Source organism: Garra rufa, chromosome 20 (assembly GCF_049309525.1).
Source record: "Garra rufa chromosome 20, GarRuf1.0, whole genome shotgun sequence".
NCBI lineage: Eukaryota > Metazoa > Chordata > Actinopteri > Cypriniformes > Cyprinidae > Garra > Garra rufa.
In genome coordinates, this window is record NC_133380.1 from 39,985,449 (window position 1) to 40,012,587 (window position 27,139).

At 35.9% G+C, this 27,139-nt stretch overlaps 3 protein-coding genes across 3 annotated transcripts; 1 reads left to right on the forward strand and 2 right to left on the reverse strand.

The window, feature by feature from the left end:
* Positions 1-3,865: 3,865 nt before the first annotated feature.
* Positions 3,866-5,711, reverse strand: camk2n1a (calcium/calmodulin dependent protein kinase II inhibitor 1a). The gene is made up of 2 exons (XM_073826213.1): positions 5,108-5,711; positions 3,866-4,871 (listed from the first exon to the last, which is right to left on the reverse strand). Exons 1-2 carry the CDS (start codon positions 5,271-5,273, stop codon positions 4,807-4,809), a joined length of 231 nt encoding a protein of 76 aa, XP_073682314.1. The 5' UTR covers positions 5,274-5,711; the 3' UTR covers positions 3,866-4,806.
* Positions 5,712-12,091: 6,380 nt separating this feature from the next.
* On the reverse strand, positions 12,092-23,724 carry LOC141293371 (trypsin). The gene is given in 6 exon segments (XM_073825402.1): positions 12,092-12,369; positions 12,457-12,723; positions 14,773-14,914; positions 15,308-15,467; positions 20,520-20,538; positions 23,662-23,724. Coding segments are annotated over 6 exon segments (846 nt in total). The 3' UTR covers positions 12,092-12,174.
* On the forward strand, positions 23,535-26,974 carry LOC141293372 (trypsin-3). Its single transcript, XM_073825403.1, has 5 exons — positions 23,535-23,586; positions 23,703-23,853; positions 23,947-24,088; positions 25,993-26,250; positions 26,361-26,974. The coding sequence occupies exons 1-5, from the start codon at positions 23,535-23,537 to the stop codon at positions 26,514-26,516; spliced, it is 759 nt and encodes a 252-aa protein (XP_073681504.1). The 3' UTR covers positions 26,517-26,974.
* Positions 26,975-27,139: the final 165 nt, after the last annotated feature.

Genomic DNA, 27,139 nt, shown 5'->3' on the forward strand with positions numbered 1-27,139 from the left:
AAATATACTCATGTTGCTTAAGGTGAGACACTGCAGGTAAATAGGGTAAAAATTAACTAATAGTTATCACCTTACTTACCCAGTTGATTGTAATAATTGCAAACATTGTTTTGTATTACAAGTTTTCTAAAATGTTAGGTTTAAATATGAAAATAATGATTATTTAATGAAATTTCATTTCATTTAAATTTCAAATTCATTATTTAATGAAAAATGCCCTAATTTGCATACATTTCTAGTACAAAAATCTAAACACTGGATGAAGTCAGTTTCAAAATTCTTGTTTAATTTTTTTTAACATATTAGAGTCAAATGTTTTTACAGAGGGGACTTTGGGTATCTCATTTTGTCACTCCATAATTAAAGAACTTTGAATAGACAGAAAACGATGTATTTTTTTTACCATTTTTGTGGGAGTAAAATGTTGTATAAAATCAAGCTAATTATATATGAACAAATCCCTCTGTAAAAACCTTCAGGATATAGACAGGAATAAAAATGTAAAGTGTGGTGTGTGTAAGTGCTACTGAAGTGGAGATTTATGGCTCAGTGTGAAAGAAAAAACTCATTTTGAGAAAATGGCCTTTCAAAATATGTATTGTAATTGAAATCTATTGACACAAATAGATAGAAGTGCTATAAAAGAAACACTTGACAGTGTCTTTCGGGTGTTTTCTTTCCACTAGTCTGAAAAAACAGTTTATGAAAAACCAAAAAGCCCAAAATCTCAAATTTGACAGGTGCATGAAAAAACTGCGATTTTGCCTGCAGTGACTCCCCTTAAGGCTGGTTTTGTGGTTCAGGGTCACACATATATATATATATATATATATATATATATATATATATATATATCATAAGTTGCATATGCATGTATATTTATATATATATATATATATATATATATATAAATGTTAATTTTAACAAATTAAGAAGGATTATGAAAATAACATATTTTTTTATTTAACACTGTCCTGAATAAGCTATTTCACATAATATAACAGATGTTTATATATACTCCACAAGACAAAAAATTACTGAATTTATAAAAATGACTCCATTCAAAAGTTTACATACCCTTGAATCTCAATACTGATGAACAACATTTTATGTTTTGGATAGTTGTCCATGAGTCCCTTGTTTGTCCTGAACAGTTCATCTGCCTGCTGTTCTTCAGAAAAATCTCAAGCTCCTGCATATTCTTTGGTTTTCCAGAAGCATCTGCATATTCAAACCCTTTTCAAAAGTGACTGTATGATTTCGAGATCCATCTTTTCGCACTGAGGACAACTGAGGGACTCATACTTAACTGTTACAAAAGATGAAAACATTCGCTGCTGATCAAGAAAGCAACACAATGCATTAAGAGCCGGGGGTGTAAACTTTCTGAATTGGGTGATCGGGGTAAATTGTACTTATATTGTCTTCTGGGAGACATGTAAATATGTATGTAGCTTCTGAAATGCAATACTATATGAAAAAAAATCTGTAAACTAAATTTAACACAAGTTTACACACCCTGGCTTTTAATGCATTATGTTGCCTTTTTAAGCATCAGTAAATGTTTTCACCTTTTGTAATAGTCATGTATAGTCCCTCAATTGTCTTCAGTGTGGAAAGATGGATCTCTAAATCATACAGTCACACTTGGACACAAGTGTTCAAATATACAGAAGATGCTGGAAAAACCAAAAACTGTGCATGAGCTGGAGGTTTTTTCTTCAGGTAGATGAACTGCTCAGGACAAACAAGGGACTCATGATCTCATATATATATATATATATATATATACAGTGTTGGGGAAAGTTACTTTTAAAAGTAATGCATTACAATATTGAGTTACTCCCTAAAAAAGTAACTAATTACGTTACTTAGTTACTTTTTATGGAAAGTAATGCGTTACGTTACTTTTGCATTAATTTTTAAATCTGGGCAGGGCTTGCTTGTTTGATTTTAATATAAAAAGTTATATTTTTGTCAAATGTAAAAGCCTTTTCACACCAAAAGCCTCAGGCTTAGAGAAAAGTAAATTCATGTCTCTACAGTAGACCACAGAAGAAAAAATGTCAACTCTTCCATAAAAAAAAGGTTAGATGATTGAGTAGATTGAGTAATTTTTGCTTATTAGTATGGATGAAATGGATCTTCGAAAGTCGGCAGCAAAGACATTGTTTAATAAAATGGGATTAAATATATATATATATTTAATTATTGCAGGTTTGTGTTGAATTTCAGTGTTTTTATTCATTTTGAGGAATACTGTATCTGTTTTTTTAGTGAGTGAGATGAATTAATGCATGTTCACATTTATTCTAGAACTAAAGTAACATCTTACTCACAATTTCTCTCAACATGGGGACAGGAGAGCTTTTAATCAATAAATGGGGGGAAAAAGTAACTTGCGTTACCTATTAGAAAAAGTAACTTAGATATTTTCTTGTCAATTAAAAAGTAATATGATACTTTACTAGTTACTTGGAAAAAGTTATATTATTACGTTACTTGTACTGCGTTACCCCCAACACTGTATATATATTCTTTTATTTATAAATAACTACATGTAAATGCATAGTATGATTTAATCATTTATTTAATTGCTGATTAAATCATTTTAATTATTTAAATGTAACAATATTTTAAATGCACTTTAAATGCAGTAAAACATTGTTTATATGTATATATACATCAAATAAAAAAGATAGATTTCAAAATACTTTAAATAAATGTTATCTGTTATATATGTATTATGTAACGTATATGTATTTTATGTAGCCTATATTTTATTATGTACATGTTTAATTATTCACTTTTCATTGACTGTAGTGCTTCACATAATGTCTTTTTTGGTAGTTAGACACTGACTGATCAAACACTGATAAAAAAAAAGTATTTCCATTAGCATAAAAAACAAATGAGAAAGTTTCGGCCTCTGACCAACGACGTCAGCAACTCAAACATTCCAAACGGTCCTTTTCATACGCAACCGATTACAGCAACCTCGGTTTTAGAATTCCAGAGAGCTTCCATTCCCAAAGCCACCACAAAATTTGCCTATTCTGATCATGCACAGGCCTCTGCAGGCATCTATCTGAACACATGTGAGTCATATCGTCTTTGGTTTCGGAGCCCCCTGCCGAAACCAAAGCAAAACATAGAAGCAAAATGCAAATTGCAGCAGGAGCCAGATTATTTGCATGTCTCTACCGAACGCACACCAGGCCGTGCCGCTGACTTCCCTTGTGCGTTACGTAACGCGCTCTGATGCGAGCTAACGTTATTCGACATTTATGTCATGTCTCAATCTGAACTTGCTTTTTAGGAAATGCCTCTTTGTCTCCAACTGGAAGGAGTGTCCTCAAATGCTTTCGGAGGATGGCTTATCTTTGTGCCATAGTGCTGAATAGGTAGGCCAGACTAAATGTGACCAAGTGCTTTCTGTGAGCCGAACAATACATCTGGATAGATGCTGTAATATTCCTCCAGGTTGTCAGATCCTCGGCTGTGGTTTCCCTAGTGGACACAATGGAAATTTCAGAAGGGCTGAATCTGTTTCCATGGCAGCCCATCCGTCCAGCCAGCGTTTCTAATGAGCGTTACCTCCAGACTGGCAGGAGAGGCTCTCCAAAAGCCCCCGGTACAGTTTGCAGATAATATTTGCTCTGACACGCCACGTGATTCCTCGGCGGAGCGGATTTAAAACGGTGCGCTTTGACGAGGCTCGTCCCAAACCATGAATCATTTAAAGCTCGTGGCAGAGGCGGAAATGTCACGTCCCCTGGATTGGAGCACGCGCGCCGATTTAACCCAGGCTAAACGCAGCGTTAGAGATGTGTCGGGGGAAGAGAAAAAAGGAGCGGCGTCTCAGTTGAATGTTTCTCAAAATCTTTATTATAACAGATACTCTGTAGAAATGTTCTGTGAGATAAATACGTATAGTATATTCAAGAAGACGTTCTTGAGGTCTTGAGGTTCGTCATGCATGACTAGAATACATCACAAGTAGTATGAAAGAGCCCTGTAAACATGACCACCGAATATTAATAAACCTGTGCGCGTGAAGAAAGCACAGCAGTATATGTTTCAGTCAGGATCAATTTGGCACATCTACAGTAAATATGCTTTACAACAATAAGGTTAACCGTCCTCAAACTGACATTCCAGATCCAACCCGAACATCGAATGAATGAAATGAAACGAAGCAGATCACGAGAATCACAGTTAAGCTACATACAAAACATTTATCCAAAGCAAAAGTCACTTCTCGTCGTCGTTTCCATATAAAACGGTTGCTCGACCTTCAACACTGCAAAATATGTATCCAAAGATTTAATAAATAGCTTGTGTTTTTTTTCGTTTTACATACATAGTGGATTTGCGGATCCACTCTGGAAGAAAAGCTTGACATTGCTAATATACCATTAACACCTCCAGTGGGCTACTGGGTTAAGCGGGAAGATACTGGTTTGATGTTAATGGTAGTCTTTGCTCAGTCTATCGAATTGCTTCATTAGAACCAAAACCAAAAAACAAAACAAAAATGAGAGTCCGGTCTCTTTCGCGAGACCGGACCCCGTCATTGCACATATCTCGGAGTATAGTTTGGAAAACACAGTATTCCTTCAAGCCCCTGGGCCGCTCTTCCGGACCGCCGCTTCAGTCCCGTCACGCTGTAAACCCTGGACGATGGAGTTTGGGAGATCGAGAGGAGAATGTGTGGAGTGCTTGTCGCCAGATGGGAGAGAGTGCCTCTTCTTCACAACGTCTTTGGATATACACATCAGAGAGGTTAAGAGTCTTTGGCTCCGCTCACGCCGACGACGACTTCTCTGTGCTCTTGTCCAGCGCTTCGCCATCGTTGTCTTCTTCGATGACTGTCAAATGAACACAGACACAATGAGAGAGCAACTCACACATCCTCTCTATTGTCTCTAGCCATGCACTGGCACAAAGATGGAGATTCCATGTTGCCATGAATTTTAATACATCAGAAATGGCGCAATACATCACCGTATCCGTATTATTTTCGTGCGTAAAAGCATAACATGGAATTTCGCATCATGTGCGCATGCATGTTGTTCGCGTGATAAACAAAGGCTTTGCCCCTCACCTCGTTTGCTTCTCCCGATCTGCCCGAGCTTTGGTGGTCGTTTATTCTGGTTGCCACCGAAAAAGTTGTTGGTGTCTTGGAGGCGGCAGGTGAAGGAAAGGTGTTCCTCGTCCCCGTCGTTGCCATAATTCATTTTGTCCTCGTTATACGGTAATACATCCGACATGCTGTATGAAGTGACAGCGGCTACTGTATGTGTGCTGTTGAGTCGATGGCGCGAGTTGGATTTCGTCGAGCGAATCTTTCGGCTGTTTACCTCTCTACCGCACGTGTCTCCGCGAGTGCTTGTCGAGGACGCGGGGCGAATGCATGTAATTTCCTTCGCTCAGCTCTTCGCCCGCTCCACTGAGTCCGAATTTCCCAAACGCTGGAATGCTGGAGACGCGAATGCACGCTGGCGGAGGAATGCGCCTTTGCGCTCTCGGGGCTTTTCGGCGGCTGGAGCGAGCGTCGTATGGAAAACCTGAGAAACAAATGCAAATTGGGAAGCGATGCAAAACAAAGATCCCTGATGGAGAACGAACGTCACTGAGGCGCGGGCTTCCTCTCCAGCTCTTTCATTGCAGCTATCGCCAATATTAATCTTGGGAAATTTCCAAGCTATTTGTACGTGGAACAGAATGCTTCCGTGTGGCATTGACAAATAAAGATGTCTGAGATGATAAATCTTTCATTATTTAATTCTAGTTTGCAATCTATCAAACATGCAACATTTTTTTTAGTCGTTTTCAGACAGCGTTTATAACATTTCACACAACATTTCTTATTTGATGACTTATTAAAACCACTTCCCCACAACTTGAGTGTGCAAAGTCTATTTTTCCAAGTACTTAACCTTAGTAAAACCACCTTAACCTTGAGACATAGTGTCAAGGATCTAAATTTGGTGATAATACCTATTAAAACCTACAAAAACTGGAAAAATAAATAACATTTGTATTATTAGTAGTATTACTATTACTACTATTAACTTTGTTAAGGTGAATAATGCTATTATAGTACATAAAACACATCTAAAGGATTGAGTTATTATTCATATATAGGCTACATTTAATTTCTTGTTAAAAGAAAATCATGTCAATTTATTCCAGTTGCTTTCATATGAGCAGTCATGGTTTGCACCAAAGAGCTAATATTGTTATAGGTTTCTGAGTGCTGAAATCCTGAAGCAGTGAAGTACTGCACATTTTTGATGTCTCTCTTATGTAATACACCTGTGTCCCCGCGTTTGCTCATTTGTAGCGGATCCAAGACCTGAACTGGGTAGACATATGTGAATTTTACAAAGAATTTAATTATTTATGCAACACATTTCATCACCTGTGATCATATACAATGCCTTGCAAAAGTATTCATACCCCTTCATTTTTTTTCACATTTTGTTTTGTTGCAGCATTGTGTTAAACTGCTTTAAATTAGTTTTCCCCCACATCCATTTACACTCCATACACCATAATAATGACTAAGCAAAAGCCAGATTTTACAAATTTATTAAAAATAAAACACTGAAATAAGTACATTGTATAAGTATTCATACCCTTAACTCAGTCCATAGTTGAAGCACCTTTACAGTCTTTTTGGGTCTGATGTGACAAGCTTTGCACATCTGCATTTGGCAATTATCTGCCATTCTTTGCCTCACCTTTTCACCTCTCCATCTCTGTCAGACATTTTCTAGAGTCCTAGTTGTTCCAATCGTCTTCCATTATGGAGAATGCTTCTGTCAACCTTCAATGCAGCAGATTTGTTTCTGAACTCTTCTCTAGATCATTGCCTTAACGCAAGTCTGTCACTGAGCTCTACAGGCAGTTATCTTGGTTTTTGCTCTGATATGCATTTTCAGCTGTTAGACCTTTTCTGAGAGGTGTGTGTCTTTCTAAATCAGACTCATTCAAATGAATTCGCCACAGTTTAACTCCACTCCAAGTGTAGGAACATCTAGAAGCAATATGAATGCTCCTGAGCTAAATTTCGAGTGTCCCAGAAAAGGGTTTGAATACTTATGCAACGGGATCTTTTCAGTTTTTTATTTTTAATACATTTGCACAAATGTTAAAAACCTATTTTTTGCTTTGCCATTATGGAGTAGGGAGTGTAGATTGATGTGGGGAAAAACTAATTTAAAGCAGTTTAAAATAAGGCCACAACATAACAAAATGTGAAAAAAATGAAGGGGTATGAATAATTTTGCAAGGCACTGTATGTAACCCTGGGCCACAAAACTAGTCATAAGGGTCATTTTTTTTAAAAATTGAGATGTATACATAATCTGAACACTGAATAAATAAGCTTTCCATTGATGTATGTTTGTTAGTAGCCTATTTGGCTGACATACAACTATTTGAAAATCTGAAATCTGAGGGTGCAAAAAAATCTAAATATTGAGAAAATCGCCTTGTTCAAATGAAGTTCTTAGCAATGCATATTACTAATCAAATTTTAAGTTTTGATATATTTATGGTACAAAATTTACAAAATGTCTTCATGGAACATGATCTTTACTTAATATCCTAATGATGGCATTAAAAAATGCACAATTTTGACCCATACAATGCATTTCTGGCTATTGCTACAAATATATCCATGTTACTTAAGACTGCTTTTATGGTCCAGGATCACATATATTAGATGATTTCCATCATAGTGAAATTGAGGGGTTATTTAGGAGTCAGAAAATGAGCAAATCAGAGCTAGGCCTGATTTTTAATATGCTAGCAAAATACCCGTTTAGAAAACAGTTAAAGGGTTAAGCCACATAATTGCGTAAATTAAATAAGGACTGACTCGGTTTAATAACATTGAGAGCCATCTGCATTTTGTAAGACTTCATATCCTCATCCTTCATATCATAGTTGCAGAAAGAGCCCATCTGTTATTTTATTCGGTTATTTTATCCTTATTACATTCTTTTTCAGTTAAAACCCAACCAAACAGAATAAGATATTAAAACACGCCTGTAAATCACAAGAGAACGCAATATGGGATGTTTTTCTCCCCTCTCTGTGTATGGGTTTTCATTTCGGAATATCAGAAGCTGGAGTGAGGCTGAACTCATACTGGCACAATCTGGATATATGAGCTGAGGGGGTTTGCTCCTCTGTCCAAGATTTGGAGAGCATAATCTTCTGCACCAGGCACACTCATAACCTTTCCAGGATCGAGCAGCAGACACTGTCACTCGAAACGAGCGGGATGGATGCGAGATGCACCGCTTCCTCCCATCTGTGAATGAGAGGCCATTTTGTTCTGTTCTATCTGATCTGAATAGCTGAAATGGGAAACGCACAGAGACAGTTGAGCTTCGCCTCGGTTTGCTAAAAACCAGCCTGTTTCTTTCAAGACAAGTCATTTGAATGCTTAGGCTTCAGACAGTTAAATATTGGGCGGAATGATGAAGATGAGCTGAGTGTGCTTGGAAATGATGTGTTGACAGACTACAGATGTTTCTGAGAGCGAGACTGAATCTAAACACTGCAAAAAATTATTTTCTTACTTAGATTTTTTGTCTTGTTTCCAGCCAAAATATCTAAAAATTCTTGAATCAGGAAGGATTTTCTAGATGAGTAAAAATGAGTGTTTTGTTTTTAGTAAAAACAGGTCAAAATTAGGTGAGTTTTTGCTTGAAACAAGCAAAATAATCTGCCAATGGGGTAAGAAAAATAATCTAGTTGTCTGCTTCAAATAAGATTTTTTTTCTTACCCCATTGGCAGATTGTTTTGCTTGTTTTAAGCAAAAACTCACTTCATTTTGACTTGTTTTTACTAAAAACAAGATAACAATTTTTACTTGTCTAGAAAATCCTTCCTGATTCAAGATCTTTTAGATATTTTGGCTGGAAACAAGACAAAAAATCTAAGTAAGAAAAGCATTTTTTGCAGTGAAGGCAGCGAATGTGTTTCATCTTTTCTTTTAACCCTCATGTTGTCTTCTGGTCATTTTGATTTAGAGAGGATTTTCTTTTTCCTGAAAAGATACACTCTTAAAAATAAAGGTGCTTCACGATGCCATAGAAGAACGCTTTATGTCTAAATGGTTCCATAAAGAACCTTTAACATCTGAAGAACCTTTCTGTTTCACAAAAGGTCCTTTGTGGCGAAAGAAGGTTCGTCAGATTATAAAAAGATAAGGAAAAGATGGTTCTTTAAAGAACCTTTGACTGAATGGTTCTTCTATGGCATTGCTGTGAAGAACCTTTTAAAGCACCTTCATTTTTAAGAGTGTAGTTAATGTTAACAGACTGGACTAAAACTTACTCAAACTTACTGCCCACTCAATTTTTATACGTTTTTGGGATTTTTCCCCCCACACTGTTACACTTGTGATGTTCTTGGTCAAATAGGGCTTGCCTACAAAAAATGCTTATATATCTCTTACATTCAGTGTAGGGGGTAATGCATTGCAAGTAACGTCCATGACAAGCATACAGTAAGAAAAAAAAATATTTGATCCCCTGCTGATTTTGTATATTTGCCCACTGACAAAGAAATGATCAGTCTATAATTTGAATTGTAGGTTGATTTGAACCGTGAGAGAAATCCTGAAAAATGCATGAAATGATTTGCATTTTAATGAGTGAAATAAATATTCAAACCCCTATCAATGAGCAAGATATCTGGCCCCCAGATGTCTTTTATACAGGTAACAAACTGAGATTAGGAGCACTCTCTTAAAGGAAGAGTACCTGTATAAAAGACACCTGTCCACAGAAGCAATCAATCAATCAGATTCCAAACTCTCCACCATGGCCAAGACCAAAGAGCTGTTCAAGGATGTCAGAGATAAGATTGTAGACCTACACAAGGCTGGAATGAGCTACAAAACCATCGTCAAGCAGCTTGGTGAGAAGGTGACAACAGTTGGTGCGATTATTCGCAAATGGAAGAAACACAGAATAACTGTCGATCTCCTTCGGTCTGAGGCTCCATGCGAGATCTCACCTCGTGGAGTTTCAATGATCATGAAAACGATGAGGAATCAGCCCAGAACTACACGAGAGGATCTCGTCAATGATCTCAAGGCAGCTGGGACCATAGTCACCAAGAAAACAATTGGTAACACACTACACCGTGAAGGACTGAAATCCTGCTCAAGAAAGCACATGTTCAGCCGTCTGAAGTTTGCCAATCAACATCTGAATGATTCAGAGGAGAACTGGGTGAAAGTGTTGTGGTCAGATGAGACCAAAATCCAGCTTTTTGACATCAACTCAACTCGCCGTGTTTGGAGGAGGAGGAATGCTGCCTATGACCCCAAGAACACCATCCCCACCGTCAAAACATTAGACTTTGGGGGTGTTTTTCTGCTAAGGGGACAGGACCATGTATCTTCAAATATTTGGTAAGAACCATTGAAAATGGGTGGTGGATGGGTTTACCAGCATAATAATGACCCAAAACACACAGCTAAGGCAACATAGTGGCTCAAGAAGAAACACATGAAGGTCCTGGAATGGTCTAGCCAGTCTCCAGACCTTAATCCCATAGAAAATCTGTGGAGGGAGCTGAAGGTTGGAGTTGCCAAACATCAGCCTCGAAACCTTAATGACTTGGAGAGGATCTGCAAAGAAGAGTGGGACAAAATCCCTCCTGAGATGTGTGCAAACCTGCTGGACAACTACAACAAACATCTGACACTGTGATTGCCAACAAGGGTTTTGCCACCAGGTTATTTCACTCATTAAAATGCAAATCAATCTATAATGTTTGTGAAATGCGTTTTTCTGATTTTTTTTTTATTCTCGTTATTCTGTCTCTCACTGTTCAACTAAACCTACCATTAAAATTATAGACTGATCCTTTCTTTGTCAGTGGGCAAATGCACAAATGATCCCCAGATCCCAAATGATACTTTAAAAGTAACGTTTCGCAAAACTGCTCATATAGTAAACAAATATTTGATTATTAGATTAAAAGTCAGGTCATTTTTGACCATGAACACCAAACTAGGATTTTAAAGCACAGCACAAGGATTAAAAGTTTAGCATTTAGTATTTGTTTTTTTCCTGTTGACCCTGAACTCAATAAGCACACCAAGATCCTAAATAACTAAATGACAAACAAATATACAAAATATTTCATGGTACAGATAATAAAATGAATCTTGGCCAGCCTAATAAAAGTTATTTACTATTAGCATTGTCCTTTAGTATTTGCTCATTTTTGCATGGCATATTCATTCACAATGCCGTTCCCTGTGGGAACATGCTGTTCCGTGATTTATTTCCCATGAAACTCTATTCAGAGATCCGTCAGATTACTCCTTTACAGCCAGACATGTTAGCAAGCCTCCTCAAAAATGTCATTATTCCCATATGACCTGGATTGTTAGTTGGTTTAACCTTTACACTTAATGTTACCCATTGTTTTTAATTATGTAGGTAATGAACGATGCCCCAGATACATTAAAGTTATTATTATCAAACAGAGCTTTTAGGATGCATTCATAAGATACACGCATAAACCGTGGCGAATCATTGTGTGTAGTTTGTGCGGCGATCATCTTACATGTGGTGTCATGTGCAGGCAGTGAAACCAAAAGCTCCTGGAACTGATGCCACCTTCAGAGAAAAGTAATTGCAGACACACCCAGTCCTATTAGATGTGCAAACATCCTTTGTTGCAAGTGCAGTACAACGTCAAATCTTTTTATGGCTTCCCGTTCGCATCAATTGAACTAAACAAAGGCAGTTTTTCTGTATGTTTTCGTGAAACCTTTTTTCCCTCGTAAACAAGCAATTTGAAGGGAGGCTGTTTATTATTACAACTATGCAGAACGTTTAGCTGCTAACTGATATAAAAGCATGCATTGTCATGCATATTAATCACATTACTTTAAACTTTGTAAGCATATTGTACACTGTAAAATGTAATAAGTTGACTTTACTTAGAAAAAGTAAAGGAGAAAAGAAACCGGAAGTAAAGGAAGTATGGCATCACTGTGAGGAACCTTTTAAAGCACCTTTATTTTTAAGAGTGTATGGCAATCAAGTAAAGATACCTAACTATATCTAAGTAAGGTAAACTATTGGATTTTACAGTGTAGTTTTAAAAGGCATTCACATGGAAATTTAGCCTTCCTTTCTGAAAAGAGCAGCTGACTTAAGGCATCGTGAATATGGGCTGTATATGGTCTGGTCAATCCACCTGCGGAACCTGGAGACAGCCGTATAAACCCCTGGAAACCTAGGATCTCCACAGCCATTTCCCCAAGAGACCAGGCCGTAGACACGTCCATCACACACCAGTGGCCCTCCGGAGTCTCCCTGGAACACCAGAATGCCAACGTCAAGCAACGATAGAGCATTTGAATCATGGAGAATGTCGTTATTGCAAGTGTTTCATCACAGTACCTTACATGCGTCTTTTCCTCCCATGCTGGACCCCGCGCAGATCATGTTCGCTGTGATGTTTCCGCTGAAGGAGCTGCTGCTGTTGCACCTGGAGGTGGAGACGATGGGGAGCTTGACCGTACGCAGGGTGAGGGGCGTCAGACCTCCGCTGTGGCTGGTGGAGCCCCATCCAGAGACCCGACACATCCTGCCCGCCAGTAGCCCTGCGCTCTGTTTGGGGAGTGGGGCGAGGGACACGTACCTGTTCAGCTCTACAGGTGCACTAAGCTGAAAGAAATCACATCCAGAGACAGATATACAGATCAGGGTCTGTAGAAAAGCACTACATCATCTTGCTACATCAAACTCAATATAAGCAACATGTATTTTAGAAATTGTAAATAAAAGATAAAAATTTGTTTTGGAAGAAAATACTATTCCAGTCTTTGTACTTTTCACATTTTGCTAGCAATTTTGGTAACACTTTAGTTTAGGGACCAGTTTAGTTTTCACTATTAACTATTATTATGCATTACTATTAATATCGTACTTTGTGTTTATTAGTACTTAAAAAGCACATATGTGACCCTGGACCACAAAACCAGTCATAAGGTTAAATTTTACAAAACTGAGATTTATACATCATATGAAAGCTCAATAAATAAGCTTTCTATTGATGTATGGTTTGTTAGGATAGGACAATATTTGGCCGAGATACATCTATTTGAAAATCTGAAATCTGAGGGTGCAAAAAAATCAAAATAGTGAGAAAATCACCTTTAAAGTTGTCCAAATTAAGTTCTTAACAATGCATATTACCAATCCAAAATTACATTTTGATATATTTATAGTAGGAATTTTACAAAAAAAATCTTCATGGAACATGATCTTTACTTAATTTCCTAATGATTTTTGGATTATTTTGACCCATACCATGTATTTTTGGCTATTGCTACAAATATACCCCAGCGACTTAAGACTGGTTTTGTGCTCCAGGGTCACATATATTATGCTTAAATTTAACAACTACATTACTAACTGTTAATAAGCAGCAAATTAGGAATTTGAGGCAAAAGTTGTAGTTAATAGTTAGTAAATAGTGAGTATTGGTCCCCAAAATAAAGTGTAGCTGCAATTTCTGAGTGCAAATTGTTTCAACACTTTTCTCAGTGTAATACTGCCAGTTGTTCATGTATTTTTGATCTGTCAAATTGTATGTTAAAAGCAGAATCTACCATATTTCCGAGTAACACACAACAGTGGCATTTGATTCCTGAATGAATTAGTGAACAAACTGACTGAATGAATGATTCAATGACTCATTTCAGACAGAAACAGTCATTTTGAACAAATATGTTGAATGAATGATTCAATAACTAATTTTTGAAGGATATCGCATGCTCTCTGAGTAGGCACTTCTTTTGAATAAATACTTCATGACCATTAAAAAAAGTAGGTTCTATATAATGAAATAATGTAATCCAGAAAATACTTAGGACAGACAAAAAACAATATATTTTTGCAGTTTTTTTGGGGGGAATAAAATGTTGTATGAAATCAAGCAAATTATATATGTGACCATGGACCACAAAACCAGTCTTAAGTCGCTGGGGTATGTTTGTAGCAATAGCCAAAAATACATTGTATGGGTCAAAATGATTGATTTTTCTTTTATGTCAAAAATCATTAGGAAATTAAGTAAAGATCATGTTACATTAAGATTTTTTGTAAAATTCCTACTGTAAACCTATCAAAATGTAATTTTTGATTAGTAATATGCATTAATTTATTACTAAATTTGGACAACTTTAAAGGTGATTTTCTCAGTATTTTGATTTTTTGGCACCCTTAGATTCCAGATTTTCAAATAGATGTATCTCGGCCAAATATTGTCCTATCCTAACAAACCATACATCAATAGAAAGCTTATTTATTGAGCTTTCACATGATGTATATATCTCAGTTTTGTCAAATTTAACCTTATGACTGGTTTTGTGGTCCAGGGTCACATATAAGCAAATCCCTCTGTAAAAACCTTCAGAATATAGACAGAAATAAAAATGTAAAGTTTGGTGTGTGTAAGTGCTACTGAAGTGGAGATTTATGGCTCAGTGTAGGAGAAAAAACTCATTTTAAGAAAACGGCCTTTAAAAATATGTATTGCAATTGAAATCTATTGACACAAATAGATAAAGTGCTATAAAAGAAACACCTAACAGTGTCTTTTGGGTGTTTTCTTACCACTAGTCTGAAAACCCAAAAAGCCCAAAATCTCAAACTTGACAGGTGCATAAGTGAGTGTGTAACTATAAGAGTCAAAGAACCAGAATGTCGTACCTTTATGAGCATGATATCTGCATTATTGGTGCTCCTGTTGTACAAAGGATGTGGAAAAAGCAACAGAGGCTTGGAGTACTGCTCTGTCCCTTCATAAGCACCTAAAGTATAATCTCCAGCCACCACCATCATCTGATCCATCCTTAAAGACAAACAAAAGTACAGTCAAATACTCCAAAACTATATAAATACATAAAGAAAGAGTTGTTCAAATCCTATTCATAAGCTTGATATCTGATTTCTTGATCACTTGTTATACTCAGTGACTCTTTGTAGAGGACATGAGTTGAATGACAATATTTCTCGCTGTTAGCAGCCTGATTCGTGCCAAGCAGAAGATAAGCCAGCATTCATTAAGTCCCACACGGTGATGACGGGTCAAGGTTAGCGCGTGTCCTGTGTGCCTGTCTGCTTGACTCTGGCTTTCGACTCGCCCACGGATTTGGCCATACTGCCATACTGTTTATCCTGTAAGTTTTATAAACAGCCTGTTAGGCAGAGAATGTATTTAAAGACTAGGTGAACAATCACGCACCCAATATTGCAATGGGCCGCTGTAAGCACCCAGTACTTGTGGACCAGAGATCCGCCGCAGAAGTGCCGGCCCTTGGAGCTCTGCAACGACACCATGTACTTGATTGAATTTGGCGAGGGGGTATATCCTCCAACGATGCGCCCCTGAACAAAGTCCAGACCTGGAGAACATTATAACAAACAGTTGAAATAGCTCAGAACTTCAGGTGACAGTGAAAGGACAATGAAATAAACCTCAAATCTCATTTGCATTGAGTTCAAACTGACAGCTGACAAAATCAAGCTCGACACTCTGTGTATCCCTGTTAAATAAAGGTCATGTTTTATTCCAAGACAGGAGATACAGGCTGATAAAGCCTTCTTATGGGTTATAAAGTGATCTGATAATGGCAGTTTATGATTTACAACACACTGCAAAAATGCTTTTCTTACTTAGATTTGTTGTCTTGTTTCCAGCCAAAGTATCTAAAAATTCTTAAATCAAGAAGGATTTTCTAGACAAGTAAAAAATATTTTGTTGTTTTCAGAAAAAACAAGTCAAAATTGAGTGAGTTTTTGCTAAGAAAATCTAAATAAGTGTGGTAATGTGGTAAGCAGAAAATCAAACAGAAAACAAGATAATTTTTTTTATCCCATTGGCAGATTATTTAGCTTGTTCTAAGCAAAAACTCACTTAATTTTGACTTGTTTTTACTGAAAACAAAAAAATAATTTTTACTTGTCTTGAAAATCCTTCTTGATTTAAGAATTTTTAGATATTTTGGCTGGAAACAAGACAAAAATTCAAAGTAAGAAAAGCATTTTTTGCAGTGTACTTGATTTATTTATATACACTGCAAAAAATGCTTTTCTTACTTAGATTTTTTGTCTTGTTTCCAGCCAAAATATCTAAAAATTCTTGAATCAGGAAAGATTTTCTAGACGAGTAAAAATGAGTGTCTTGTTTTTAGTAAAAACAGGTCAAAATTAGGTGAGTTTTTGCTTGAAACAAGCAAAATAATCTGCCAATGGGGTAAGAAAAATAATCTAGTTGTCTGCTTGAAATAAGATTTTTTTTTTCTTACCCCATTGGCAGATTATTTTGCTTGAAAATAAAATCCTTCCTGATTCAAGATCTTTTAGATATTTTGGCTGGAAACAAGACAAAAAATCTAAGTAAGAAAAGCATTTTTGAGTGTAATCAGTAATCATATTTTATATTCAAATACTTGTCTTAAAATTTCTGATCATTTACATTTATTTATAAAAAGTCTAATTGTCTTTTATTTTAAGATTTACCGGCCTTTAAGATATTATATTATTAGCATTTTATTACATATATCAAATATTAATAAATAATGATAAAAGAATGTCCTAAACTACTTTATGCTTCATAATTTAATAAGGCTCAAAGAAAGTTGATTCATCCAGACATTTTTCACTGTTTGCCCCCTGTATTAATGAATGCTCATCATCCCAAAGTTGTATTCATTTAAAGGAAAGGATAAACATCATGCCATCAGACCAAGTAAACGTACAGCTTAAATACTGTAAGAGACAATATTTCCTCATTGGAAAGCTAAAGCTGTAAGTGCAAAGAAGAAATTCAGCTCCTGATATTATTCAGTATACTTACAGTTGGCGGGGATGAGTTTCAGCAGCACCAGAAACAGCAGCATGACCACAGCTAATGTGAGCGTGTAAAGCGGATCTGACGGTCAGCTAGACTGTATCAAGCAAACGCTGAGGAAATCACATCAACACTCTTCCTCAGGTTTCCGACGTTCTGATTTCAGTGCTCATGGGGTGCTAGGAATCAAACAATGTTTGATTCAACTGAACAAGCTGGGCTTTCAGCAGCATTGCCCTCTCTGACCTTCTCATAACACATAAAGTGTTCTCACTGGATCACTTGAAAGTAATGGACATGTATTAAGACAAGTTCAAACACGTTTGGTAGGTCTCCACAACTCTGTATGTGATAATTAGTCAGTCCCTTGTTAAAAATCCTAATGCTAAAATAATGCTAATTATAATATGAAACCATTTTAATACAGGCCTCAAATTAGAATCTTCCAAAGGTCCGTTCACACCAAGACTGATAATGATAACTATATTAGCATTGTTCATAATAATGCTTATATAGTTCTGCTTTGACACAATCTGAATTGTAAAAAGTGCTATATAAATATGGTGACTTGACTTGAATAATGGGTGATAAAGGGTTTAAAGCAGGGCTTCTCAGGTCTGACCCTCAAGGTCCACTTTCCTGCAGAGTTTCACTTCAACCCTAATCAAACACAGCTGAACAAGCTATTCAAGGTTTTGAGGATTGTTAGAAACAAAGCCAATTGACCATATGCACGGATTACTTCCTTGTTTAGACAAGCCAACTCAGTCTTTTCCGGTTAGCTGTACTGTGCTGTAATACGAGTGTCCTTTGCTTGTTTTCTCTACATAAGCCATTCACAATTGAAGAAAAGTTTTGGTTTTGCTAAAACCAGGCTGGATGATCTAAACTGGCTGGGCTGGTTTTAGCTGGTGGTTCCAGTTGGTCTCCCAGACAGACCAGCTAAGAAAGTGGCCAAAACCCCTCTAAGGCTGTGCTGACCAGCTAAGACCAGGCTGGATGACCAGCTAAAACCAGCCTAAACTGGTAGGCTGGCCTTAGCTGGTTTAAGCTGGAACTTGCTGGTTTTAGCTGGTCTCCCAGCCTGGCTAGGCTGGTAAGGCTGGTTTTAGCTGGTTGTTCCAGCTGGTCTCCCAGCCAGACCAGCTAAGAAAGTGGCCAAAACCCCTCTAAAACCAGCCTGCAGACCAGCTAAGACCAGGCTGGATGGCCAGCTAAAACCAGCCTGAGCTGGTTGGCTGGTCTAAGCTAGAATGAGTTGGTTTTAGCTGATCTCCCACCCTGTCTAGGCTGGTCAGGCTGGTCTTAGCTGGAAAGAGCTGGTTTTAGCTGGTCTCCCAGCCTGGCTAGGCTGGTCAGGCTGGTTTTAGCTGGTGGTTCCAGTTGGTCTCCCAGCCAGACCAGCTAAGAAAGTGGCCAAAACCCCTCTAAAACCAGCCTGCTGACCAGCTAAAATCAGGCTGGATGGCCAGCTAAAACCAGCCTAAACTGGTTGGCTGGTCTTAGCTGGTTTAAGCTGGAACTAGCTGGTTTTAGCTGGTCTCCCAGCCTGGCTAGGCTGGTAAGGCTGGTTTTAGCTGGTTGTTCCAGTTGGTCTCCCAGCCAGACCAGCTAAGGAAGTGGCCAAAACCCCTCTAAAACCAGCCTGCTGACCAGCTAAGACCAGGCTGGATGGCCCGCTAAAACCAGCCTGAGCTGGTTGGCTGGTCTAAGCTAGAATGAGTTGGTTTTAGCTGATCTCCCACCCTGTCTAGGCTGGTCAGACTGGTCTTAGCTGGATTTAGCTGGTCTCCCAGCCTGGCTAGGCTGGTCAGGCTGGTTTTAGCTGGTGGTTCCAGTTGGTCTCCCAGCCAGACCAGCTAAGAAAATGGCCAAAACCCCTCTTAAACCAGCCTGCTGACCAGCTAAAATCAGGCTGGATGGCCAGCTAAAACCAGCCTAAACTGGTTGACTGGTCTTAGCTGGTTTAAGATGGAACTAGCTGGTTTTAGCTGGTCTCCCAGCCTAGCTAGGCTGGTAAGGCTGGTTTTAGCTGGTTGTTCCAGTTGGTCTCCCAGCCAGACCAGCTAAGAAAGTGGCCAAAACCCCTCTAAAACCAGCCTGCTGACCAGCTAAAATCAGGCTAGATGGCCAGCTAAAACCAGCCTGAGCTGCTTGGCTGGTCTAAGCTAGAATGAGCTGGTTTTAGCTGATCTCCCAGCCTGGCTATATATAGGCTGGTCAGGCTGGTTTTAGCTGGTGGTTCCAGTTGGTCTCCCAGCCAGACCAGCTAAGAGAGTGTCCAAAACCCCTCTAAAGCCAGCCTGCTGACCAGCTAAGACCAGCTAAAATTACTTGTAAAACTTACAAGTAATTTGCCCCCCCAGCAACTATAGTTGCCACTTGAACTTTTGACTAAGTATACAAAAACTATAGATCTCTTATAAGATTTGTTTTGTTTGGAGGATTCTAGAGACCTTTATGATTATGTATATATATGTCACCAAAAAAAAATAAAAAAAATTAAAAAATACTTCTTAGTAATATGAAAATTAACTTTCTTTGGGAGGGTTTGCCTTGCTTCCTGGAAGTGTAGGGTAGGAAGCTAGCAGTCTCACGTGACGGGAAGGAAGTCAATGCCTTTTTAAAAAAAAATCCTTTATTTGGTTGTTTGCTTGGATGTCATTGAGACATAAAACATGGATACCATCTAGAAAAATACTCACAAAAGGAAAATGACAATTATAAACTTTGGCAACTGTAGTTGCTGGTGGGCTTAAATGAGTTAAGTAGCATGAGAATATTTGTAACCCAATTTTTAATTTTTCTGCCAAAAATCATTAGGATATTAAGTAAAGATCATGTTTCATGAAGATATTGTGTCAATTTCCTACCATAAATATTTCAAAACTTATTTTTTGATTAGTAATATGCATTGCTATAAGAACTTCATCTAGACTTTAAATGCGATTTTCTCAATATTTTAGATTTTCAAATAGTTGTAACTCGGCCAATATTGTCCTATCCTACCAAATCATACACCAATGGAAAATGTATCAGTTTTCAAAAACTTGACTGGTTTTGTGGTCCAGGATCACATTTAGCTTTGACTATGTTCACAATATAGAATGGGCATGTAAATGTAACCTAGATTATGTTACTAACTACAGTTTTCCTCATGTAATCTGTAATCAGTAACGGACTTCAATATGTAAGTACCTAGCTGTGGGTATTAACATTTATATTTTTATATATATATATATATATGTGACCCTGGACCACAAAACCAGTCATAAGGTAAAATTTTACAAAACTGAGATTTATACATCATATGAAAGCTAAATAAATAAGCTTTCTATTGATGCATAGTTTGTTAGGATAGAACAATATTTGGCCGAGATACATCTATTTGAAAATCAGGAATCTGAGGGTGCAAAAAATCAAAATACTGAGAAAATCACCTTTAAAGTTGTCCAAATTAGGTTCTTAACAATGCATATTAATAATCAAAAATTACATTTTGATATATTTACAGTAGGATTTTTACAAAAAATCATCATGGAACATGATCTTTACTTAATTTCCTAATGATTTTTGGCATAAAAGAAAAATCAAAAATTTTGACCCATGCAATGTATTTTTGGCTATTGCTACAAATATACCCCAGCGACTTAAGACCGGTTTTGTGGTCCAGGGTCACATATATACTCCTGTGTCATTCTGTTTATCCTGATGGGAAAATTCATCAACATTCAAGTTTCATTAATTCATAATTTCTTAACTGCTGACATACACTCGCGATGCCATAGAAGAACCCTTTTTTGTCTAAATGGTTCCATAAAGAACCTGTAACATCTGAAGAACCTTTCTGTTTCATAAAAGTTTCTTTGTTGTGACAGAAGGATCTTCAAATTATAGAAAGCTAAGAAAGAGATGGTTCTTTGTGGAACCAAAAATGATTCTTCTATGGCATCGCTGTGAAAAACGTTTTAAAGCACCTTTATTTTTCAAGAGTCTAAAGGTGTGGCTACATTTACTGTTGTTCAGTGCATTTTCCAGTCATTTTAATAGGAATCCATACAATCCAGACTTTTGCATGAGGGCAAAATATTTCCCTACGCAGATTTCGCAACAGGCTTAAATTGGTCATGCATGTTTGCGCCGCTGACCAACAGAAATCTGCTTGAGCTGACAGTGACTGTATGACAAAATTTCATTAATTTTCATCTTAAATGTAAACTCTTATCCTCTATGTTAGCTGCTCTCAAACATTTTCTCCATTCAGTTTTATTTAGGATACAGTACCACACATTTGCCTTCCCTTCGTCTCCCACAAGAGCATTTTGTTTCAGAAATACAAACCATGTTTCTGTGACTGCCCACGTCAAGGGAAAGACACAAAAAATCACAAAAACATGCTCTGGCTGGACTCCACAGTAGATCACGAGTTACATACAATCAAGACAATGTAGCACCAATAATAAGAATTTCATATTTGGTCTCTCAATTGATTTCCAAAGAAGAGAAATCAACATTATTTATTTCTAAACCAATCTCTCGAGGCGCTCTGAGAATACAGATTGAGGGTGGAGCTCTCCCCTGAGGATACAGAGGTGCATTTATACAGTCAAGGGATATTGGAAAGACCTTGTTCGCAGCTGCTTTGGTTACCACCTCCCTATTGCCCTTTCCACCCAATTTCACTGTCACCCGATCTCCTATTCTCTGACACACCGTTTTGTCAAATGAGAGAGTCTATAGGTATTTGATTTCCCCGTAGAGAGCAGCACACTGCGTATGAATCAAAGACAAGGTCTTAGACGTGATAGCTTCAAACAAGAGGAGGCGATCGCAGATATTGAGAGCTTTTGGGTCAGCCCAAGTCCTGCCGTGTTATCGTTTTTGTTCCCGCGAATAGTTAGAGTACAAACAAGACCATAAAACCTAAGGGACAGATGTGGTTACACTATAAAAGCAAAGACAATATCACAGCCAAGTTAGTGCGGGAGGAAGTTAGTGGGATTTAGCTGCTCAGGATTGAGCTTTCGATGCTCAGGGTGAGTTTTTATGCTGTGCATTTATGTTTCGGGTAGAAAACGTCATAAATATCACATATATGTTTTAGATATATATATAAAATAGTCTTTTATGCATAAGAAGTCTCTTATGCTCCCCAAGCCTGTGTTTATTTGTTAAAAAATACATTAAAAACAGTAAAATTCATGAAATATTATTACAATTTAAATTGCGTATTTTAATATTGTAACATATTGTAAAATGTAATTTATTTCTGTGATCAAAGCAGATTTTTCAGCATCATTACTCCAGTCTACAGCGTCACATGAACCTTCAGAAATAATTCTAATATGCTGATTTGCTCAAGAAACATTGATTTTCATATTTACATTTTTAACATTTTCCTGCTCAAAAGTTTGGGATCAGTAAGATTTTTAATGTTTTTTAAAAAAAAAAAGTATCTTATGCTCATCAAAGTTCCATTTATTTGATTAAAAATACAGAAAAAGGAATATTGTGAAATATTATTGCAATTCAAAATATACTTTAAAATATAATTTATTTCTGTGATGCAAAGCCGAATTTTCATCAGCCGTTACTCCAGTCTTTAGTGTCACATGATCCTTCAGAAATCATTCTAATATACTGATTTATTACCAATGTTGGAAACAGTTATGCTGCTTAATATTTTTTTTTAGAGCCTGTGATACTTTTTTCAGGATTCTTTGATCAATAAAAAGTAAAGTTAAGTTTCAAAATAGAAATATCTATTTTAAGTCTTTACTATTACTTTCTATCAATTTAACACATCTTTGCTGAATAAAAGGATTAATTTCTTTCAAAGAGAGAAAGAAAGAAAAAGTTTCATGACCTCAAACTTTGAACAAGGTGTTTATTGTTACAAAAGTCTTCTATATTAAATAAATGCTGTTCTATTTAACGTTTTATTGACCAAATAATCCTGAAAAAACTATCACAGGTTAAAAAAAAAATACTAAGCAGCTGTTTCAAATATTGATAATAAATCAGCATTTTAGAATGATTTCTGAAGAATCATGTAACACTGAATACTGGAGTAATGATGCCGAAAATTCAGCTTTGCATCACAGGAAAAAATTATATTTTAACATACATTAAAACAGAAAACCACTATTTTAAATTGCATTAACATTTCACAATATTACAGTTTTTTTTCTGTATCTTTAATCAAATATTGTAATGTATTAAAAAATCATACTGATCTCAAAGTTTTGCGTGGCAGTGTACAAAAAACAACAACTTTACTGCCCCTTTTGATCAATTAAACACATCCTTGTTGGATAAAAGTAGTGTATGTCATACACATAATTAACATATTAAGTTTAAGACATTTTAAAATCATAATGACTGATTCTTTGAAATAGTTTTATTAATTATTAAAAAAGAAAGTAACAGCTTGCCTAGGCCAGTTAAAGCCGAAACCATAAACCTTTTAGTCTCAGCTTTTAGCAGTTGGAAACTCACTGTGACATTCACTCAATATTTGACCAAGTATTATCTAAAATGTGATGGTTTTCTATTCAGCATCTGTTTGTATTTGTTTCTCGACCTCTAAACGTCCTCTGTTGTTTTAGATCCCTCAAACATGAAGAAATGCCTTGAATACACCTTGCTCCTCATCATCTCTACGCTTCACGGTAAAGCACTGCATTACCTGAGTATCTCATCTAAATATAATGCATATGTAACAGGAGGTTGCTTTCTGCGCATACGTTAGTTTATGTGGCTCTATCATTATTCTCCTCACCGACAGGCTCGCAGCAGCAGAGAATCATCGGAGGACAGGAGGTTGAGCCCTATTCCATAAAGTACCAGGCCTCTATCCAGTACAACAACTATCATTACTGCGGAGGAACACTCATACACCCACAGTGGGTGGTGACTGCTGCCCACTGCTGGAGACCGTGAGTACTGCAGCCAGATTGAAACATGCTTCAGTCTGTGTATAACGCAGGCCATGATGTGATCTTGTTGGATTGTGTCTCATCTGTTTGCAGGAACTACTTAATCAAAGTGGTTTTGAGTGAACATAACCTTTCTGTTAAAGAGGGTGTTGAGCAGGTGTTCAATGTGTCCAGAGTGCTGGTGTATTACCTGTACAACTACAGGACGTTTGATAGCGACATTATGCTCTTGAAAGTAAGTTTATCAAGCTTTAAACATAAATGCTGCATACATATTATTATGCCTGTTTGTAGTATCCTAGTTATGAAGTTTTATCTATCTAACAATCTGAAATAACATTTATTTATTTCACATTATTTATTTTATTTTACGGCAAGTAACACTTTTTTTTTAAAATTATTTATTTAATATGATTTTTGTTTTGTTTTGGGGTTGGTACTGTTTGATTTATCTATCTATCCAATTACAATTAACAATCAGAAATAACATTTATTTATTTATTTATTTCATATTATTAATTGATTGAATTGAATTGCATTTTAGGGCAAGTAACAAACTGAAATAACATTTATTTACTTTTTATTTTTTTAATATTTCTTTTTTCTATCTATCCAACAAGTAACAAACTGAAATAACATTTGTTTATTTAATATTATACATTTAATTCAATTTTATTTTATTTTACGGCAAGTAACAAACTGAAATAAAGTTTATTTATTTAATATTATATTTTTTTTTTTCAAAACAGTACCAACTGCAAAATTTATGACCAATAAAATAAAACTTTTCATCAATTTTTCATCAATTTTAAAAAATTTATTTCATATTATAAATCTTTATTTTATTTTATTTTATATTACAGCAAGCAACAAACTGAAATAACATTTATTTTTTATTTATTTCATATTATACATCTTTATTTTATTTTATGGCAAGCAACAAACTGAAATAAAAAAATTTTATTCCATATTATAAATCTTTATTTTATTTTATTTTATGGCAAGCAACAAAATGAAATAACATTAACTTTTTAAATTTTATTTCATATAATAAATCTTTATTTTATTTTAATTTATTGTATTTTATTTGATTACAATCAGAAATAACATTTATTTATTTCATATTATACATTTAAATTTTTTTTTATTTAATTTTACGGCAAGTAACAAACTGAAATAAAGTTTATTTATTTAATATTATATATTTTTTCTGAAATAACATTTATTTTTTGTATTTATTTCATATTATAAATCTTTATTTTATTTTATATTACGGCAAGTAACAATCAGAAATAATATTTATTTATTTATATTATATTAAAATGTATTTAATTGTATTTTACTGCAAGTAACAATTTAAAATTTATTTTTTTATTTATTTAATATGACTTTTTTTGCCATATGAAGTTTTAGGGTTGGTACGGTTTGATCTATCTATCCAGTTACAAGTAACAATCAGAAATAACATTTATTTATTTATGTATTGATTTAATTTAATTTAATCTTACTTTAAGGCAAGTAACAAACTGAAATAAAGTTTATTTATTTAGTATTATGATTTTTTCTGAAATAACATTTATTTTCTATTTATTCCATATTATAAATCTTTATTTTATTTTATGGCAAGTAAAAATCTGAAATAACGTTTATTTATTTATTTCATAAATTAAATAAAATTAATTATTAAAAAAAAATCTATCTATCCAATTACAAGTAACAATCAGAAATAACATTTATTTATTTATATTATATTTTATTTCATTTTATTTTACAGCAAGTAACAAACTGAAATAACATTTATTTTTTATTTATTTAATATGATTTTTTTTTTTTTTTTTTAAGTTTTGGGGTTGGTACTGTTTAAAATATTTTTTAACATATCTATCTTATTTTATTGTCCATATAAGGTTTTGGAGTCTGCACTGTTTTGAAAAAAAAAAAAAAAAAAAAAAAATTCAACTAAAAAATTATGTGATCAAAGCTGAATTTCCAGCATCATTACTCCAGTCTTCAGTATCACATGATCCTTCAGAAATCATTCTAATATGTTGATTTGCTGCTCATGTCACATTTCTGAACAATTAAAAAATGATTTTATAATATTTATCATTTCCATTCACTGCTGGATGTGTGCATCAGCTGGAAAAGCCTGTAGAGTACAATGCCAACATTCAGCCAGCTGTGCTGCCAACCTCATCCGCTCCTGCTTTAAAAGGGGGCACAATTTGCACGGTGAGCGGCTGGGGCGTCACTCAGGTCTACAGTTATTACCTGTCCCCCGTCCTGCGTGCTGTGGACGTCCAGATCATCCCTCAGTGTCAATACTACTACTACTACAGAATCACAGACAACATGGTGTGCGCCGGCTCCCCGCTGGGTGGCAAAGACTCCTGCCAGGTGAATCCCAGCGGCTGGGAATTGTATCCTGAAACACAAAACAGGAAGATATGCATAGCAAATACACTTTCCATAACACAAACATCATAAAATGCTTTGTTTGGCTGCAGGGCGACTCTGGTGGGCCTCTGGTCTGTAATGGGTATTTCGAGGGGATCGTGTCCTGGGGCATCAGTTGCGCCAACAAGTATTTCCCAGGAGTCTACACCAAAGTCCGCAACTACGTTTCCTGGATCAACTGGATAATCGAAAATGACACCAGCTAGAATGTTCTTTTTACAAAGGTTGTTGAACTGCCACACCGTGACGGTCAAAAAGACCCGGTATACTGAGTACGGCGGTCAGTGTCTGTTAGATAAGATAAATACCAGCATTCAAACTTGGTTTATTTCTTTGCGTTCTCAAACAAGAATGCTCAATTTGTGAATTAAAGAAAAAGCAAAGCAGGTTTTGGATATCACACTGCGAAAAATGATTCTGAAATTCAAACATTCTTGAATCAAGATTGAAGCAAAATTACTTAAGATATTATAAAAATTTAAATTTTGTTAGTTTTTGCTTAAAACAAGTACAAATATCAGACAATGGGCCAAGAAAAAAAAATTCCTTTTGAATTATTATTTGACCCATTGACAGATATTTTTTCTTGTTTTAAGGGGAGACACTGCAGGCAAAAACTGTTTTTTCATGCACCTGTCAAGTTTGAGATTTTGGGCTTTTTGCTTTTTCATGAAGTGTTTTGTCATACTAGTGGAAAGAAAACACCCAAAAGACACTGTTAAGTGTTTCTTTTATCTGTGTGTGTCAATAGATTTCAATTACAATCCATATTTTTAAAGGCTGTTTTCTCAAAATGAGTTTTTTCTCCTACACTGAGCCATAAATCTCC

Bases quoted from the DNA above. Each gene is read 5' to 3' on its own strand.
- LOC141293372 (XM_073825403.1), top strand. From the start codon at position 23,535: ATGAAGAAATGCCTTGAATACACCTTGCTCCTCATCATCTCTACGCTT. The intron at 23,587-23,702 runs GTAAAGCACTGC...CCTCACCGACAG, and splicing joins CATCATCTCTACGCTTCACG to GCTCGCAGCAGCAGAGAATC. The intron at 23,854-23,946 runs GTGAGTACTGCA...ATCTGTTTGCAG, and splicing joins GCTGCCCACTGCTGGAGACC to GAACTACTTAATCAAAGTGG.
- camk2n1a (XM_073826213.1), bottom strand. From the start codon at position 5,273: ATGTCGGATGTATTACCGTATAACGAGGACAAAATGAATTATGGCAAC. The intron at 4,872-5,107 runs GTGAGGGGCAAA...TTCATTTGACAG, and splicing joins GATCGGGAGAAGCAAACGAG to TCATCGAAGAAGACAACGAT.